The 19112-nt window shown below is 42.8% G+C and overlaps 2 protein-coding genes across 2 annotated transcripts; one reads left to right on the top strand and one right to left on the bottom strand.

The window, feature by feature from the left end:
• Positions 1 to 295: 295 nt before the first annotated feature.
• maneal (mannosidase endo-alpha like) lies at positions 296 to 8118 on the top strand. The gene is made up of 4 exons (XM_014979532.2): positions 296 to 1147; positions 2818 to 2927; positions 6421 to 6497; positions 7240 to 8118. The coding sequence occupies exons 1-4, from the start codon at positions 643 to 645 to the stop codon at positions 7874 to 7876; spliced, it is 1329 nt and encodes a 442-aa protein (XP_014835018.2). The 5' UTR covers positions 296 to 642; the 3' UTR covers positions 7877 to 8118.
• Positions 8119 to 10083: 1965 nt separating this feature from the next.
• Positions 10084 to 18694, bottom strand: sf3a3 (splicing factor 3a, subunit 3). The gene is made up of 17 exons (XM_088010066.1): positions 18097 to 18694; positions 17948 to 17995; positions 16960 to 17012; positions 16469 to 16574; positions 16300 to 16372; positions 15869 to 15960; positions 15702 to 15784; positions 15481 to 15619; positions 15321 to 15389; positions 15183 to 15250; positions 14138 to 14245; positions 13986 to 14055; positions 13726 to 13890; positions 10722 to 10832; positions 10540 to 10630; positions 10408 to 10463; positions 10084 to 10331 (listed from the first exon to the last, which is right to left on the bottom strand). Exons 1-17 carry the CDS (start codon positions 18190 to 18192, stop codon positions 10254 to 10256), a joined length of 1506 nt encoding a protein of 501 aa, XP_087866192.1. The 5' UTR covers positions 18193 to 18694; the 3' UTR covers positions 10084 to 10253.
• Positions 18695 to 19112: the final 418 nt, after the last annotated feature.

Raw genomic sequence — 19112 nt, 5'->3', positions numbered from 1 at the left:
GAAATATTTACATATTTACTGTTAATCTCTCAGTATGGTTTGTTCTCTAAATGACCATTTATATTATTTTGGCTGATACGATTATACATTAAATAAGCAAATAATCAACTCATAACAGTCGATTAAAAGCACAATAAGAAACTTAATAATAAAATGTTCTACCATATGAGCCTCAGGAGAAGACTGAGGGATGAAGAGATGCTGATTTCTGGATTTTTAAGGTTCTGTCGGATCTGTAGTTCCTCCCTTGATCTATTCTGTCTGGTAGCACACAGTGCCAGGACTACACGCTTCTTTTGTTTTTTAAAATGACTGTATTGTGTCTCAGAGATAGATACCATGAAGCTCCTCCTCTTCCTCCATTAACCGACCACCACTGGCTGACTGTTTCCGGTCGGCCTTAATCCGCCCTGCCGCTTCCGTCACACAAACAAATGCAGCCTCCCTGACAGAAAGACGGACCGCAGCAGCTCGATGGGGGACAGGCCAGCGGGGGCCCGGCTGGTGGCTGTTTCCGGGACGGACGCGGGAGGCGATCTGCTGAGGCTCGCGCTGCTGATGCGAGGGGAACGGTGAGCGCGGCGCGCGACGAGGCGGCGGACTGCGCTGTGTTCTCCTGCGGCAGCACCACGGACAGCGGCCATGACGCGGATGCGCAGGAAGGCCATCGTCGCCCTCTTCCTCTTCACACTCTTCATCTTCGGGACCATGATGGGGCTCAGGACGCTGAAGCCCAGCGACGGCTTCTCGGACCTGGCGCCCGGGATGGACTTCACCGGGGAGAGGTCTGACAGGAAGCGGCCGGACGGGAGAGACGCGCTGGCGTCGCCGGGCCAGTTCCGCTCCGGCGGCAGCGACACCAAGGTGGTGTTCACCAAATCCGACCGAGACTCCAGCATCTTTTACGACGTCCACATCTTCTACTACCTGTGGTACGGCTCCCCCAGCATGGACAACCAGTACATCCACTGGGATCACCCGCTGGTGCCCCACTGGGATCCGAAGATCGCCGCCAGCCACGCTCAAGGCAGACACACTCCTCCGGAGGACATTGCTTCCAGTTTCTACCCTGAGCTGGGGCCCTACAGCTCCAGGGACCCAAAGGTGCTGGAGTCCCATATGGCGCAGATCGAAGCGGCTGCTTCAGGTAAACACTGCATGGCTTCTTGGGAGGTTCGGTTCGGTTTCTGGATGAACCCACAGTTCTGCTAAAATCATCAGCAGTTGAATATGTAAGCCAAAAAACATCATCTCCATGGATTTTTATAATGTTTTATCAGAGGTCTGATGGGTTTTTGTCGTCAGAAAAACACGATCCAGTCGAGACAACTGGATCCAATCTGATCCAGGTTCTACCAACCACTGAAGAAACCAACAGGGACAATTAATTTGTTCCATGGATTGTAATTTCCAGAGCTCCAAGTTCTTTGCCATGTTTTACAAATACAAATATTAAAATTCTCTTTGGATTTATAGCAAATATTTCTACGGATGGGTTGTTTTGTTTTTGGGTGTTTTCAGCAATTTTATCTTAAAAATAAAGTTTGAAGATAAAATGTATTTCATATTTATTCAGATCTGGAAAACATTTCAACTAAATGTCCCATTTGTCCAGACTGAGCCGGTCCAGGACCAGAACCTGCAGTCTGGAAACCCAGAACCATTATTCAGTTATTGGCTTTAAATAGCAACATTTTTCAGATAGCTAAGGTAGCCAGATGAAAAATATGAATTATATCTTACTTATATTCGCCTTTTTTTCCTTTTTTTTTTTTTTTTTTTGAGGCAGGGTCACTATGGAAACCATAATGTTTCCCTCCATAGGAACACTCTCCAGCTAATTCTGGGGGATGTCAGGGCATTCCCAGGACTGGAGGGATTTAAACGTTCCTCCAGTGAGTTCCAGGCGCCCACAGAATTGGGAACAGCTCATGTTTCAGCCGTCCTTGTGGTGGATGCTAGTAACGCTAGTAACGCAGCATCCACCACAAAATACCTTAGACACCTGGTCATAATTCCTCTCCACTTCCAAACTCCCATGATCCTTTCAGCAGCTCCTTCTGCTCCATCATTCCAGAATCCTGGAAGAGATTTTCCCAGAGAGGCTTTTCTAACACTTTTTGGTTCACTTTCCTAATGATTCGGACCACCACTCCACCCTTTCTTGCTCATTGATCGGTCTTCTAGAACTGATGCCAACCAGAGTCTTCCTCCTCTGCCTCACCAAGTTTCTCCCACTCTTGAGTTTTTACTTCTGCAACCAGGGAACCTGCAGGCATTCTGGGCCCCAGAGCCTCTCAGCTGCTTCAGGAGTCAATATGGAGGCTGCTGATGGCAGGATTACAAAATCAGTCATCAACTTTTGCTGAAAGTGGCCTGGTAGAGAAGACGGCATTCTACCAGCCTGGTTTAGTCGGCTTTAAGCCAACTCTGGTTTGTTTGAGGAGGTGTGAATGCATAATCAAACTCTGATGCAAATGAAAAAAGTGAACTCTGGTCCGTCTATAAACCTCGGTCTGCGTTCGGTTGAAGTGAACTCTGATGCGGTTCAATACATATGTGAACGCCAAGCGGACCGGAGACCGCTCTGTCCAACTGCAGGAAGCGAGTGAGTGTAGTGCTTTACAGCGCCCCCAGGAGGAATATGGCATGCTATATGAGGACGAAGGCCTTGTGACGCTCATATGACACAGAGAGAACATTTTCCAGTTGATTTTACTGCACGTTACTGAGGTTTGCGCTGATGTTTCTCATATTTATTCCAGTCTGATGCGGTTCTGACAGTCCTCCTCTTGTCTCCACGCCGTGGGTTTGTAGGAGTGCTGGTGTTGTCATGGTACCCACCTGGGGTGGCAGATGACCATGGGGAGCCCACTGAGGACCTGGTTCCTGCTGTTATGGATGCTGCCCAAAGACACAGCATCAAGGTAACTGGTGAGACAACCGGTATGTTTTTTACCTTATGACTACTTACTGAATGAATGAAGCTCTGTGATCACACCATGGTTTTCTTCCCTCTAATCATTTGGCCTCAGTTTTACTAAAACAAATGAGACCCATCATTTGTTCATCCAAATGTCAGCAGTTTTGATGCACCAGATTTGAAGCCATGAGGTTCAATTTAGAAAGTCTTCCTTTTTTGGAGAAAACATTTTATTGGTCATAGGAGCTGAAATATGTTGATTGTTACCATAGAGAGAGCGCCACCTATCACCCTTTGCGATAAACGATGATATTGTTGTTTTGAGACTATTTTTAAGTAATATAATGGTAATGGCTAAATAATAATGCAAGAGCACATTGTAAAAGATCAGCAAACTTTAAATTATAATAAACATTTAACATTGGAAGACATTTTAAATATCCAAAATAAATAAACAAAACAACAAATAAAATGAATTTTGAAGTCTTTGTTAACATTTTCCTTCAAATAAGGTCTAGTCCAGTTTTTGGTAGAAAGAGGGGAATAAAAGAGATAAATGATAAATCATGCCAATGGAAATTATTGAGGTTGTTTTACTTTTAATTTATCATGTAATTAATTTGATTTATTGATTATTGTGACGGGCCTAGTTGTCTCAAGGTACTTTACAAAAAAATAATTTCTCAGTGAACAAATGTTGTTATCATGACAGGCCGAGAGACAATATTTGATTTTGAATTGGTGCTATATAAATGAACTGAATTTAAATTAATTCATCGCTGAACCTTAGCTACCTTTTGAAAAACTTCCTGTTACAGTTACTATTTTCAGTTTTTGTAATTTAAAACACACCACCAATTTGACTTATGCATCTAAAATGGGTTTTCCCAACCCCACATAGTTTGTATTTATTCATGTATTTCTTCTGATAATGCATTAATGTTGTTTTTGTGTGCTGTTTGTTTTATGGGATTAGGGATGGAAATTAGCATTTTGCTAACTCTGGTGTATTTGTAGCAGTATGGTACGTTAAATAATATGAACTACTCCATTTAAATAAAACCAATTCAGTTAGACAGAAACATGTCAGAACACAAAGTGCATCACAGTGAGTTCTGGATGGGACCATACAGTTCCATACAACTGATGGAATTCCCCTGCTGCTCAAAATGTGTGTGAAACTGCTGTCACTGCGATCCACTCATTTAAAATAAAGACAAAAAGTTTTTTTCCTCCAGTAACAACTTCCACACTTAAGAGTGTGTAAAACAGTGCATGAAAAGCTCTGAAGGCACTGAGTAGCGCTCAACCAGGCCAAACTGCAGCGTTTTTACAGCTCTAACATTGATCAGTGATGTAGGAAGTTACTGGACTACTACAGGATCCAGCTGGAGCCTGGATGTCCCTGAGAGCTGGACCTGTTCATCCAACCAAACAGGATCATGATCTTATGATCTCACACCAGGTAAAGCAGCTGCCAGGCCTGGGCACCAGCTCTAAACTCTGCTGTGTTACCATGGAAACTGTTTATGAGGACCTTGCAACCTCCGTTGGAGGAAGCGGTGGGCGTTGAATGTTCTCTGTTTGCAGCTGCAGCAGAACTTAGTGGCTCCTGGTATCTTAAGACAACAGGCTGAGAGTCATTATTATTACTCATATATATATATATATATATATATATATATACATATATATATATACACACACACACACGACACACATGGAGGCTCTCTGTTCTGTTCCTCAGAAATATTCATCCTGAGCTGAACTCTGGTTCTGTTCAGCTTGTGGGTGATGCTGACTCTGATACACGGAGTCTTGTAATAGTATTCACACCCCTTACACTTTTCTAACATCTGGTCTCCAATCTCTTTGTATTTTATTAGGGTTTTATGTGATAAACTAACACAAAGTAGACCAGACTTGTGAAGTGCAAAGAAAGAAATGTACGACTTTACTTTGTAGAACCATTTTTAGCTGCAGGTCGGTTGCTTAATGTCTCCATCCATCCTAATCACACTCACTTGTGCCTTAAAACGTACCATTTTTAATTTGCATCTCTTTCATTTTTACTGTATATCTTCTATTACTGCCACCTACTGTTCCCTTGTTCCCTCACTATTGATCTTGTGGGAGTTGGATGGTTTGGTTGGCTTCAGCTGTGATCCCAGCAGGTCCAGTTGTTCAGAGCGAGAGCCTCAGACTTTCAACCAGTGGTTCAGAACATCTGGCCTCCAGCTTCAGTTACACTTAAATCAACATTGATTTAGAATCAAAAACAACAAGGAGGTGGAATATTAGAAAAGGTTTTGATGTTCTCTGTGTATCATGTCTGAACAGATGTTTGGGGTGATGTGATGACATGTATCTGTTGACCCAGAAAAGACCCTGTGTTGGCTTTTACCACTCAGAACCACATTATCTTGGATTAAAGAACAGTTTACTATGGTATGATATGACTACGGTAAACAGATCCCAGGATGGGGATCAGTTGGTACGTAGGTTCTGTTACTCCTTGGAAAAAATGAGGAATTTTTAGTTTGCTTACACACTGGTATGTATTTATTCCTCTTCAGATATCTGCATTAATTTTATTATCTGTGATATCTGTGATTTTATTATCTTTTTATTACTTTCTTTTTCTTTCTCACTGTTTAACCCTGTAAATTCTAGACTAACAGGTAACCAATTAATGCACAAAATCCGCGTAGGACAGCGAAAGTCCTAGCGCAAAATTTTCGCGAAACAGGCGGACGGAGCCTGGTGCTGCAAGGCTGGAGGCCTTGTCCTGTTAGGCTGTGATTTTATCTTTTCTTTTTATCTTTTTATTACTTTCTTTTTCTTTCTCACTGTTTAAAATTATGTAAAGCACTTTGAAATGCCTTGCTGCTGAAATGTGCTATACAAATAAAATTTGATTGATTGATTGATTAAAGGACTGAAGGTGGAGGCCAGCTATTTTTACTGTTTTTCAGATGGTAGTAGAATAGAAATATTTTTCTTATCCCACAAAGAGAAATTCAGGTGTAACAGCAGCATCAGATATACTAGTTCAGACACAATGTCCTTAAATTGCTAAAACAACATATACAAAAGAAGATTGACAATAACAACCAGAATAATGATCATGCTGTATTGTGCAAGGTTATCACATAAAAATACTGTGTAGCTATTAGAGGAAGTTTTGACTCAAGATCAGAAATGTGCAGCTTAGATAGATTACTTTTTTAAAAGTGTGCATAATGTTAATTTATGTTGAAGTTAGAAAGACTATTTACAACACAGTATATCAGTAAGGAAAATAGTCTATAGCAGTTTGTGTATAGCAGCTTTTAGTTAGCTAAAAGCTGCTATACACAATTAGCAGATAACAACAATTGAAACAAATTTCACCAAGATGATCATTTTCCAAATTTGAAACATTCCGTCTTCTCCAGGTTCTTTCGTTTATACTTGGTGCTTTTACTGAAAATCCATCCTCCTGTCTCTGTGCACAGGTGGCCTTTCACATTCAGCCGTACAAGGGACGGACGGACCAGAGCATGCATGACAACATCAAATATATTATTGACAAGTAAGCTCCTTCCCAGTGTATGTGTATGTGCTGGGTGGGGTTTGCCTCCAACAGGTGTAGCTCTGCATTAAAGGACTGAAGGTGAAGGCCACAGGGTGACGATGAGGAGCAGCTGGTTAAATATAGATGGTTCCTCATTTTCTATCAGTGAGCCGACAGAGTAATAATTGAGGTTTTTGGAATTGTGGCTCTGGTAGGACGTCATGACGACTGTAGATGTTTTGTGTCTTCACCACGACTAAGAACTACCGAAGAGTCAGTGCAGGTTCAAGAGGGAAGTACATTTCTACCGCGGAAAAAAGAGCCGACAGTTAATCGTTCATTAGGTTCTTATGTCAGTCCAATGTCAGAGGTACAAAAACACACAACAGATATCACCATGGTGTTAGAGGATGCCACAATAGAAGAGTTTGTGAAAAGTTACATCATTATTATTAGTACTAACATCATTATCATTATATGTAGTAGGAGAGTTAGTACTACTATTAATAGGAGTAGTGGTATTACCAGTGGGGTGGCTGTGGCTCTGTGGGTAGACTACTTGTCTTGTGATCAAAGGTTGTAGGTTCAATTCTAGCTTTCTACTGTCACATGATGCACCCCAAGGCACTTAACCCCAACTTGCTTGTGTATCAGTATATTAATGTGAAGTGCTTTGAATGGTCAAAATGATTGGAAAATTTACCATTTAACTTCAAGCTACCTTCATATGAAATTCCATTTGTCTCTCTGTTTTTCTCAGATATGGAAACCACGGCGCCTTCTACAGATTCAGGACTACCACAGGGCAAGTCCTGCCACTGTTCTATGTCTATGACTCCTACCTTACCCCACCTGAATCCTGGACGGAGCTCCTGACAGCAAAAGGCTCACAGAGCATCAGAGGGACGCCTTACGATGGTGTTTTTGTTGCCCTGGTTGTGGAGGAGCGCCACAAGCATGACATCCTAGCCAGCGGCTTTGACGGCATGTACACTTACTTTGCCTCCAATGGTTTCTCATTCGGCTCCTCCCACCAGAACTGGAAAGCCATCAAGGAGTTCTGTGATGCAAACAACCTGCTGTTTATCCCCAGCGTCGGTCCGGGCTACGTGGATACAGCCGTGCGACCGTGGAACAACCACAACACCAGAAACCGGGTCAACGGGCGTTACTATGAGACGTCCCTGCAGGCGGCTCTGTCTGTCAGACCAGAAATCGTCACCATCACTTCCTTCAACCAATGGCATGAAGGCACTCAGATAGAAAGGGCTGTACCCAAGAAGACAATGGCGCGTTTATATTTGGACTACTTACCAAACCAAGCAGACCATTATTTACAGCTTACTCGTCAGTGGGCCGAGACCTTCAACAAGGAGAAGGACAAGTGGCTGATGTGAACAAGGCTTCATCTGCCTGGTGGAGGCTTTGAGGATCACTGTGAGTCTCAGTATTTGAGCTCCTTCTGACTGTTGACCCTGGTGATTTATCTCACCAACATTTTCTGCTCAGTATTTCTTCGTAAACTTAAAAAAAGTACAGTTACAAAGAGAAGCTGTTTTTTCCTTCCCTATTTTACTAAAATAAAGACTGTTATTTCTTGTACTTTCTTTATGACCAATTAAAATGTCTGCTTACTGTTGGAGGACTTGTATTTATTGTCACCTGTAAAAGTTAAAGTCTGCTTCCCTGGTCAGTTCCATCTTTCTTCCAGCTGGTAGAGCTCAACTCTAAACACGGCGACACATTTTAAGAACCATGTAACCTTTCTGAGTTTCCTCATCACTCATTACCACACAACACAGCTGACTGAAAACAGATACGTACATACACTGTATAAAATGACTTATCTTTTACTTCTCATTGTCTGGCATTAAATCAGATCAAACTTTTCTGTTTTACCTCAGTTAGGATCATCAACATTTTTTCTGTTTGCTAAATGTCAGAATAAAGTTTCTTCAAAGCCAGAAGTTTCAATCCATTTCCTCCGGGTTTGGTAGAACTGTAATGTATCTTAAAGTAATACGAATGTTTGGGGTTTCAAGCCATTCTTCCAGACAGAACCAGTGTTACTCGATCAGAGCTCACACACGCACACACCTACACACACACACACACACCTCCTCAGCTCTGTCTCCTTTAATACATGGATGAGGATGGCTACCCAAATATACACACCCATAGCTCATCTTAACTTTCCTTACATCTCTGGCTGCACCTCAAAGGCTAAACACCATGGCAATGCACAGACAGCTTCCCCAATTACTCTTCTATGTGAGCACCAGCTGCTTCACTAATGGTTCTCCAAGTATCTGAATCTGCCTTCCCACTTCTTTGTAAAGTGAGTGAGGTGTCCGTCAAAAATATTAAACTTCAGTCCATGCAGTTATTATCCAACCTAACCACAATCTACTTAGATGCTACTGTTTGTCAGAGGAGACAATGTAGAAATAGAGGACAGGTAAAGAGGGAAGTACAGAAAAGGTGGAGCAGGTTCAGGAAGAAAAGCTCACAAGCCAAATTCTAAGCTACTAATATGCTTAACACCAAAGGTAGATACTATGAGTAGGAGATGTTCTCTGTTCTTGAAGACAGGGAAGCTCTATTCTGGTAACGTTCGTTAGATCAATTCACTAACACATTTAGAGCCCGGTAGAGACGCTGTTAACAGGAGGAACTGGTGGCTTCCTCCTCACTGAGTGGCCTTTCAGGACACGGTTCACTGTGGATAGTGAATCTGTCTAACCCGTTTCATCATCCTTTGTCTTTTGTTCTGGGGTTGATTTGGACATTTTGGAACAGAACCCATTTCCTTCCTGAGCGCCATGATGGTTAGACATTCCCATCATGTCAGTTGAACAGGTGAACATGATGCTGTCAGGCATCTGGAGGTTACTCCAAAGGAAGAACCAGACTGGATCAGCTCCTGGTTCTCTTCCTGGTACCTGGGCTGATTTCTACTGACTTCCAAATCATGTCAAACCAGAAAGAAATGAGTTCCAGGTGAGACCTTCAAATACTTCCACAGGTGTGCCTCCTATTAATTCTAATATCTCTGTATCAGTGGTTTCCAAAACCATGACATCATCTGGGCTTTCCCTCATCACTTAAAGAGACAGTAATCATTATGTATGCAAACCTCTGATCTTGAAGACATTTATAAATAAATCTGACATCTTTCTCTCATCTCTTTGATTTTTGCAAATAGAAATAATTCTGATCAGTCTAACTGAACTAAAATAACTGATTTAACTCCAGACAGTAAAACATAAGATGCCTCTTTCCATGCCGTGTTTGCAAACATCTGCTTTAAATTGTAGGACATCACATATCTTCTGTTGTCTGCAGTAACAGTAACACAAGAGCCCCACCTTGTGGAGACCACATGAAAACAGCTGCAGAGTAACATTTTGCTCCTTTGGTTGTCTTCAGAGACATTGTTGATTTAGAGCCAATGAAACACTAAGAGCTGGAACATAAACTAATCTTAGCATATTTGGTTGGGTAAGAAACACATAACTGAAAAACAATTTAATCAAATTTTGCCTGTCTTTGAGACACATAATCAGAATCCTGGGGCTCATCAGGCTCCCAGGACAGAACAACGTTTAGGAATGACAGGGACTCAAAGTCCTCGGTTTATTGAAATCATCAGAGGTTCACATGTTACAAACTGGAGAAAAGTTGTCTGGAAAATAACAGAACTACTTAAGACATAAAACAACAGGAGTAAATAGATTTAAAAAGAAGGAAGCATCTCAGAGTCGTGCTGTCCGTCTACAGCAGGCCCTGTCTCTTCAGATCCTCATACGTCTTCTTGTTGACCACATTTCCAATGGAGTCCTCGTACTCCTCCTGAGGGGACACAACGCAGGACACGAGTGAAGGAGTCAGACTGCATCACATTCTGTCCAGAGGGCTTTGTGCTTACCTCTGTGTCCGGCTGCCACCGCTCCGACGCCTTCTGGGACTTTAGCTTCGCCCACACTGAACACAAACACATCAGCAGTTAACACCGGTCTCAGACAGACGGACACGGCACCAACTGAAGGAACGGACTTACAGGAGACGGCGTCCTCTATCTGTGTGACGTTAGCGAAATGAGCCGTGTTGGGGATTCCTAGGCAGCGCATTCCATGTGCATGCCGCCACTCCTACACAGACAAAAAATAATACTGAAAAAATAAAACCTTGATCTTACTGTAATCATTTATAAGAATTCTTTTCACAGAAGGAAACGCGTACTGCAAAGTGCCTCTGGAAGGCCTTGGGTCCTCTGTAGGTGTAGTTTCCACAGATCTCACAGTTGTAGTTGATGTTCAGGCCGTGCAGTTTGTAGAGCCAGTAAGGGATCGGCTGCAGGGGAAGAGAAAAAACACACCGACTTCAGTCTGGGCCACAAAACACAACCCTTAAACTAGTTTTTATGTAAACATGCTACATGAGAAAAAAAAAGCAGCAAGTAACTGATGTGGAAGGAAAACCATACATGGCTCTCTAATATTTCTACAGCTAAAAATCTGAAAAGGGCGCTTGTATTCTGACAGCGGCAAATAAAACTGAGTGAATCCAAAGTGTCTTCCCATCCCAACTACACAGACTGGACATAAAGAAGCAGTTTTCAGCTTCTAAGTATTGTAAATCTGGAGCAAACTTCCAGATAACTGCAAAACAGCTGAAACACTGAGTTCCTTTAAATCAGAGAGACAAACATAGCACTAATAATAATAAAACACCAATTAAATCTAGTATGATTTCAACTATTTGTTACTTCTTTATTTTGCTCCTGTGAAGAAATGTTTTTTGTTCATCATTGTTTATATTTTTATCATGTAAAGAAATTTGAATCGCATTAAAGCTGAAGTGTGTTATTCTAATAAACTTGTGTGTGGGAGGTAAGACTGCTATTGAACATAGTGGTGGCAGCATCATGCTGTGGAGATGAAGGACAATCCTGGGAGAAACCCAGTTGGACCTGAGAGCGGAGTGGAGGTTCTCCTTCACCCTGAACCTCCAGCCAGAGCTGGAATGGTTTATATCCAAGCATATTCATGCATTAGAATGGCCTAGTCAAAGTTCAGATGCAAGTCCAACAGAGAATTCATTGCAAAACTTGATAATCACAGATAGTCTCAGTCCAACCTGACTGAGCTGGAGCAAACAGAGGAGCTGCAGCTGGTTCTACCAGCAGGAAGAGCTCCACCACTTCCTGCTAGATCAGTGTTTCTCAACCCTGGACCTCACCGCCCCCCTTGTCCTGCATGTTTTAGGTATTTCCCTGCAGCCACACACCTGAATTGTATCTCTGGGTGATTAACAGGCTTCTGCAGTACTTGATGGTCATGCAATCATTTGAATCAGCTGTTCTGGAAAAGAGGCACATCTAAAACATGCAGAGCAGGGGGGCGGTGAGGACCAGGGTTGAGAAACACTGAGATAGACGCTGCTGACTGTGAACCTGAAAAAACCCAGTGGACCAAACCAGCAGATGACATGGAGACCTAAAACATCACTGACTGTACAGACTTCACACTGAACACTAAGCTACATTGGTTCTGGTCGACTCCACCCTGAAATGGAGAGTTTACTTTGATCTGAAACCAGGACTCTGGAGCACTGGGACCAGTCCAGTTCTGGTTCTGAGCCCAGGACAGACACTGGTGGTCCATGTGAGGGCTCCATCTAACATAGCTGCTCCTGATTCGCTGACTCCACTTATTGTGAAGCTCCATCTATTGTGGAATGGATCTTTTCCTTCCACTCAACTTTCCATGAACAAACTTGGACACAGTCCTTTCCTCTTCTGGACATCTGTCCAGTCAGCAGTCTTCCCCATGACTATAGGCCACAATGCAACATTTATAGATCAAAAAAGTTTTTTCAAACTTTATCTCAGGTCATATTGTAATTTTCAGAGTTGCAGAGTTTTGGAGTTTTCATCATCTGTAAGCCACAAAACTAGAGATGTGCCGATCAGGTTTTTTCCTGCCGATACCGATCACATAAATATATATATTTTTTTTTATCATAAACACTACCGGTTACATTATGTGGAAAAAGGAACCATGAATTCACCTTAATTTAGACAAAAACTTGTTTTTAATAACTTTTTTCAAGAAGAAAACTAAACAAAACAGGCATTGTGCAAATTGTACTGCTATTGATAATACTATCTTTAACAGACTGATAACATATGAAGGCTCTGAAGAGGCTAAATAATACAAAGAGCCAAAATAAAACCTCTCAACATTGCCAAAAAAATTCAAGTATAAAACTTAACATTCAAAGGCAAAAACAGGTTCCATTACAATAAACAATCCAGAGTTACTGAATGAAAACTTCCTGATAGCATGGCGGCTAGCTGATTACTGCTAGCTCTGATTGGCTGTTTCTGACTGAGCGGAGTAATTATGCAGATCAGGGAGGAGATCGATTCCTTTTTCAGAGATTATCTGTCTCATGTTAGGACAGCGAAAGTTTTAATACGTATGTAAAATGTATTTTTTTTAAGTTAGATGCTGCAGCTTTAAGCAGAGGTTCGGTGTGAGAGTCACTACCAGGTGGAGCAGAAGCGAAGCTCCGTCTGTCAAATATTACTACCTGTAGCGTAGCAGCGGTTCAACAGGAGAGCAGAACCAGCGTCTTACATCGCAGCTCGAAGACTTAAATAATTTTGCGGGTTATTTGTTTAGCTTTCTGACCGTCATGCTAATCCGGGTGAGTGTTTGTAGCTGTGCGCTGCTTTACCTGCTATCTGATCCTCCGTATGTCTTTTTTACTGCAGTGAGCCTCGATGTAGCCAAACTCCGTCAAGTATGGCTTTGTTTTTATGCCATATTAGCTTCGTTGTGTTGATGCATTTTGACGTGCTTCAATTTTCCGCCGCAACACGCAAACTTCCCCATTCACTCAGTGCGTTATAGTTCCACATCGCTTTGGATTTGTTGCTGCGCAGTGTGAAGGAAAGAGGAGACCAGCTGCACAGGCAGGCTGGAAATGAGATGATCGGTATCGGCAACAAGAGCCAATGATCGCTGATCACCAATCATGCACTTTTTCACGAAAATCGGCCCGATTATGATCGGTGACCAATCGATCGGCACACCTCTACACAAAACACCAACATTTCAAAGCATAAGAGCTCACTGTGTCTCACTCCATGTATATACGAGTTTATCCTTGTGACATGCGGGCCAAACTGAACCACTCCAGGGTGAGGAGCCGGTCTGACTGAGTGTTTAGGCCTCACCTTGCCGTCCCAGCCCAGCGGCAGGTTCTTGGGGTTGTAGATAATCTCGTTGTCTTCATCTTCGCTCTCGCTCTCACTCAGCTGTTCTTCCTCTTCCTCTTCGCGCTCCTCTCCTGTCCTCGCCTGCTTCCGCTGCACGTTTTCATGGGTGAGCTGCCTCTGCTCCTGCACAGAACCCACAGAGCCCAGCGGGTCAGGCCGTCACAGCCGGGGCGGGGCCAAAGCCGAAGCCGGTCCTGAAGCTGCTGACGAAGACTCACCCCCAGGATCTCCACGTACTCGTAGACCTGAGCTTCCAGGAAGGCCGTTTCCCTGTTCCGCTCCGTGTCTCTGAAGTGGTGAGGGATGGAGACGATTACATTCTGCCCCGTCACACAACAGGATCAACAGTCATTTTAATACGCTCACATACTTCTTAGGCCCTTTAGCTTTGGGGTTCTTGGCGAACAGAGACGGGTCCAAGGATTCCAGGGATTTGCCTTTGGTGCTGAAGAGTCTCTGAGCTCTCTCCTCCAGAGTCCTGATCTCACACACACACACACACACACACACACACACACACACACACACACACACACACACACACACACACACACACACACACACACACACACACGTTTAAATCTGACAAGTATGTTGAGGATCTGTACTCTGGTGCTTCAGAATAAAATCCAGTGAAACTATTTATGTGCAGCATATCTGAATGTTCTGCCAGAGGAATTTAAAACCTTTTAGGAAATAAATTTGGGAAAATTATCTTGAGAAACTTTTCAGTTGTAATAAGATAGAAAAAAATGCTTAAAAAAAAAAAAAAACTACAAACGTTTTTGTTATAACGAGATAATTTTTTTTTTAAATAAAACTTTAAATTTCAGATTATCACGAGTAACTGCTCCTGAATTTATTGTGATGTGGCGAAAGTGAATGTCATCCTGCAAACTGGAGACAAATTTTAACACCTTTCTATTGTCTGACTGCAGAAAATAGAAAGTGGTGGGGCAGAGACATAAAATGGCGCCCCCTTCAGTTCCAGGGTGCAACATGGTATGGATCGGACTCCTTGACCCGATGCCACTCACTTTCTGCAGCCAGGTTCTTCTCATAAATTTGCACTTACCCAAGTTAGACACAAAAAGCTGGTTAGACTTAAACGCCTCAAGTCAAAACTTATTAAACATGTCAGGCATGACTCCAACTGTCCCATCATAAAAACCTACAGGTACAAGATCAAATAGTGCTGCCACAACAAAATGTAAGATTTGTGATTACTGTATTTAAAGCCAACTTACAGTAAAATATGAATGTAGCATTTTAAGGCCTTAATTTTACATTTCAGGGTGCACAGACACCATGGTGAAGGTGTAAACTGATTAATCAGACAAGGAAAAGAATACTGAAGTTGTAATGGGACAAAGTGCAGAAAAGTGAAATGAATCTGAACTTCCTCTCCTTCTTACCCTCCACACTTCAGGCCCAAAGCCATGAGAGCCGACTTCAGCCTGTCCAAACCCAGAGAAGCCAGCTCCTGCAGGATGAAGCAGACCCGTGAGTTTGGTTAGCCGACAGCAGCCCTTCTGGTTAAAGTTTGATTTTACCTCCCAGGAGGAAAACGCAGAGAGGTCCAGATGAGCTCCGGCGTGCGTCAGAGCACTACTCGTCTCTTTCTGCAGTCAGATCAGAAACATGGAGGAGAAGTGTGAGCTACGACACCTCAGTGAATCACTGTGGTTTCCGTGGGCCAAAGGCAGCACTCACAGGCCAGCCCGGAAACGTCCCGTTCTCCCACTTTTTCTCAAAATCGGTCAGGACTTTCCCGTAGAGCTCGTTCTGGTCCAGCAGAGGCTTGACCCGGTCCGTGTAGTCCTGCAGGTACTCCAGCAGCATCTCCAGGTACCTGCACAAACCACATGGTTCCCTGGGTCATGTAGTTCAGGCCCATCGGGTCAGACCCAACACAAACAGGATCGTGGACCTACTTTTTGTATTCTGCGTTCTTCCTGTCTTTGGGGATGTCAAAAAGTTGGTCGAATGAGGACAGGTAGGTGATGTAGTCCAGTTTCTGCAGGGATACAGGCAGCAGTTTGAGAACATGGCTCCTGTTGTCTGGAAGCTGATGATTATGACAGAAACGGAGCGCCATTACCTCAGCTCCCTTCAAGTTGATGTACTTCAGGTAGCAGTCATGGAGATCCAGATAGCGGCCGTATCCCTCCTCATCAGTGAAGTCCACCATGTCTGGAGGAGCACAGCTGTTAGGCTGAGTGTTTACCAGCTAATGCTGCTGAGCTAAACAACCACTGTGACACAAGACGGATCATTTAAACAAGTAAATCAGCAGAACAGCAGCTCAGGAATCCACCGGCTGCTCAGCCTCATGAGCAGAGATCAGCTAATTAAATGGAATAGACGAGTTTTGAATAGGCCACAGCCTGTTCAAGGAAGCATAATAGTGGACCTTTAAGGCTCACATCATAAGATGAACCATTTAATTCACCATCAGTAAACACCGTCACTTCCAGCCCTGCAGAGTTCCCCCAATTATTGTGTTTGGAAAACCTGAATAATGAGTCTTACTCTGAGCCTCTTCACTGGGGTTGTCTCTGGCCTTCATCAGCTCTTCAAACTCTGCTGACATGGGAATGGAAATCTACAAAGGAATAAAGACACAAAGCAGCCCAGAGACTCTGTGTTACTGTTGCTGTTGACACAACGTGACCCGACAGCGTGGCGGCAGCTCTCCTACCTCGTTGGGATGCTTTCGGTGGAACTCCTTTATGTGTTTCAGTCTGTTGTAGAACTCAGCAAACTCGTTTGGTCCAGAGATGGCAGCGAGCTCGTCTCTCCTCATCCTGCCAAACAGAATGGTTTCAAAGGGTTAAACGTCCGCTAGCAGAACCAGCTGCCTGGAATCAGGCCTGCTTTTCCTCCTCTAGAACATCATCCAGGTCAGGGGAGTCCAGACATTTGGTCGCATATTCCAAAGTCATGCAGTCAAAACTCATGAACCAAAAACGTGTTTATTTTCCTTCTCAGCAATAAACTAAGCCACAGTACTTTTATCAAACAAATAAAGTAGTAAAAATATATAAATCACTGTAAGTCTAACAAGCTAAAAAGGCTAAATTGACACAAATCCCTCAAATAAATGTTCATTATTTCAGTTTTTATTTGTGTTATCAAAAGAAAAAACCTCAGCTATAAACATATTGCTACAAAGACTTAAAATAAACATACCCGTCTTTGTCTTCGTAGGAGTCTCTCAGGTTTGCGCTCACATCCATGTACCTCTGTCAGGAGACATGCAGCAGTCAGGCTTCACATCAGACTCCCATTACGCATTCACACCTCCCCAAACCAACCCGGCGTTCTAGGCAGGCCAACTGGAGTTCAGTTAAAGTGGATTAAACGGAGCTGGTGGGAATGAACCCTCACAGTAAATCCTCCTGATCCATCAATCTTCCACTTATCTGAGCTGCAGCAGATAAAGAAGGAAAACCCTGGGCATCATTCACCACGGCAGCATCTCTTCCCAGTGGAGAACCATGGGCTCAAAATGCAACCAGAATCAGATAAATGGATATCGGCTGGATCGCCTTCATAACTGGGTTTACTCAAAGCTCTCTCCATGATCCATCGGTGAAGAGCAGCTACAGCCAACAACCCAGAGACAACTTGAAGACTTTTATGCATTTTTCCTCACTGTGGATGTCATAAGGCAAAAGTGATAAGGATCACAATTTCAAGACCCAACATCAATTTAGGTAAGTATTCCATTGCATCTCTGCCCGGCTTTCTGATTATACAGATTTAAAGAGGAGCAGCAAAAGCAAATGGCGTGGTTAGCAGAGCTGCAAACAACGGGTGGTGTCATCCAGGTAACGCTCTGTAGAACAGAGGTCCTCAAATCCAAGCCAGGACCGGCCTTACATCAGATTTACAATGTTTCATTTTCTTTTGTAATAAATTAAGTATTTTTGAATTTGAACTGAACCATCAAGTAAGATGTGAGACAGAAGCTGTTGCACAACATGTCAGAGCAAAGTAAAGACATTATGAAAGATCAACATTGTAAATATAGACTCCTTACACAGATTCGCTCTATTTACCCATTAAAAGGTCGTAATCCGTTTCTCTGAGAATACACTAAATTAAAATCGGAACTTTTCCGTTCCACTAGAAAAGAAAGACTCATCCATCCATCCAAAACGAACTTTATACTTACATCCAGCATGGCTCGTATGCGATGATCGGAATTAATTTGTTCTCGAAGCTGAAACAAGAAGGAAAACAATGACTTACTCTGAGTGTTCTGGTTTCTATCAAGTAAGGATTAGCCTCATGCTAACGCTAGCTTGTAGCGCCAGAGCTTACCGTGGACTTTTTGTGCAACATTTCTTTAGTTTTGGCGTCCATCAGTCGCTCTTCCTCTTCGTGGTACCGACGCTGCTGTTCTAAAATCGTCTCCATGGTTCGCAAACACACAATGTGTCTATAATAACCTGGGTTAGGGAGCTCCGAGTTAGCAGAAAGCGCGAGCCACCGTAGCTGCTGCGTTTGTTTTCAATGGCGCATGTTACGGACCTGCCATCCGTCGCTTTTATCGTTGGGTGAGAAACACCGACCGACGGACAGTTCCGCTGTAATGACGTAGTCAACATAAATAAATAATAATAATAAATAACGACAACGTAACCATTGCGCTATATTAGTCAAAATACGAAATATTTTTCTATTTTTAATTTACTGTCAGTTTTTTTTTTTTTTTTATTCTGAACAGTTAAGAGTTATTGTTCTTTTCTGCTGCGGTGTTTGAGTGAATCTAGAATTAGAAGACTTTAATAAACATCAGTCGGTACATGCAGCATACCGCAAAAATATTTAATCAGACAAGATGGGCTTAGCACCCAGTGAGTTCTCCTCTTTCTTTGTGGTCTGCAAAAACATTACAGCCTGCTACATCACATCAAGGCACGCGCGCGTGCTCGTGGGGAATCGCTCTGTTTGTCAAGTTTTTCTGTCAAGAAAAAGACCGGAAGTGTTGATTGATAAAATACTAAACAACAATGAAACACATTAACAGTTAAGTCCAAAATTTATTTGTGCACATATCATACACAAATTATTTTAATCCTACCAATAAATTTGTTTATGAGACACATCTCTTCGAATATAATAAGTAAGTAAGTTGTATTTAGTATTTTATTGATAATAAGAAAAAACGGACAGACACAACAAAGCCAGAATAGTTGGCACAAGCTGAAGCCAGCTAAACTCAGATCCTCCCGATGGCTTCTCATCCCATTTCCATCAGAGAACCCAGATACCCTGCAGCCAAAATAGATGCTTCTATCTGCGATCTTGTTCTTACAATCACTATCCAGAGCTGG

This window comes from Poecilia mexicana, unplaced genomic scaffold, assembly GCF_051168715.1.
Source record: "Poecilia mexicana isolate PSO_F unplaced genomic scaffold, ASM5116871v1 scaffold_11, whole genome shotgun sequence".
Lineage (NCBI taxonomy): Eukaryota > Metazoa > Chordata > Actinopteri > Cyprinodontiformes > Poeciliidae > Poecilia > Poecilia mexicana.
The sequence above is the reverse complement of the archived record's forward strand: the minus strand, read 5'-3'. Positions and strand labels throughout refer to the sequence as shown.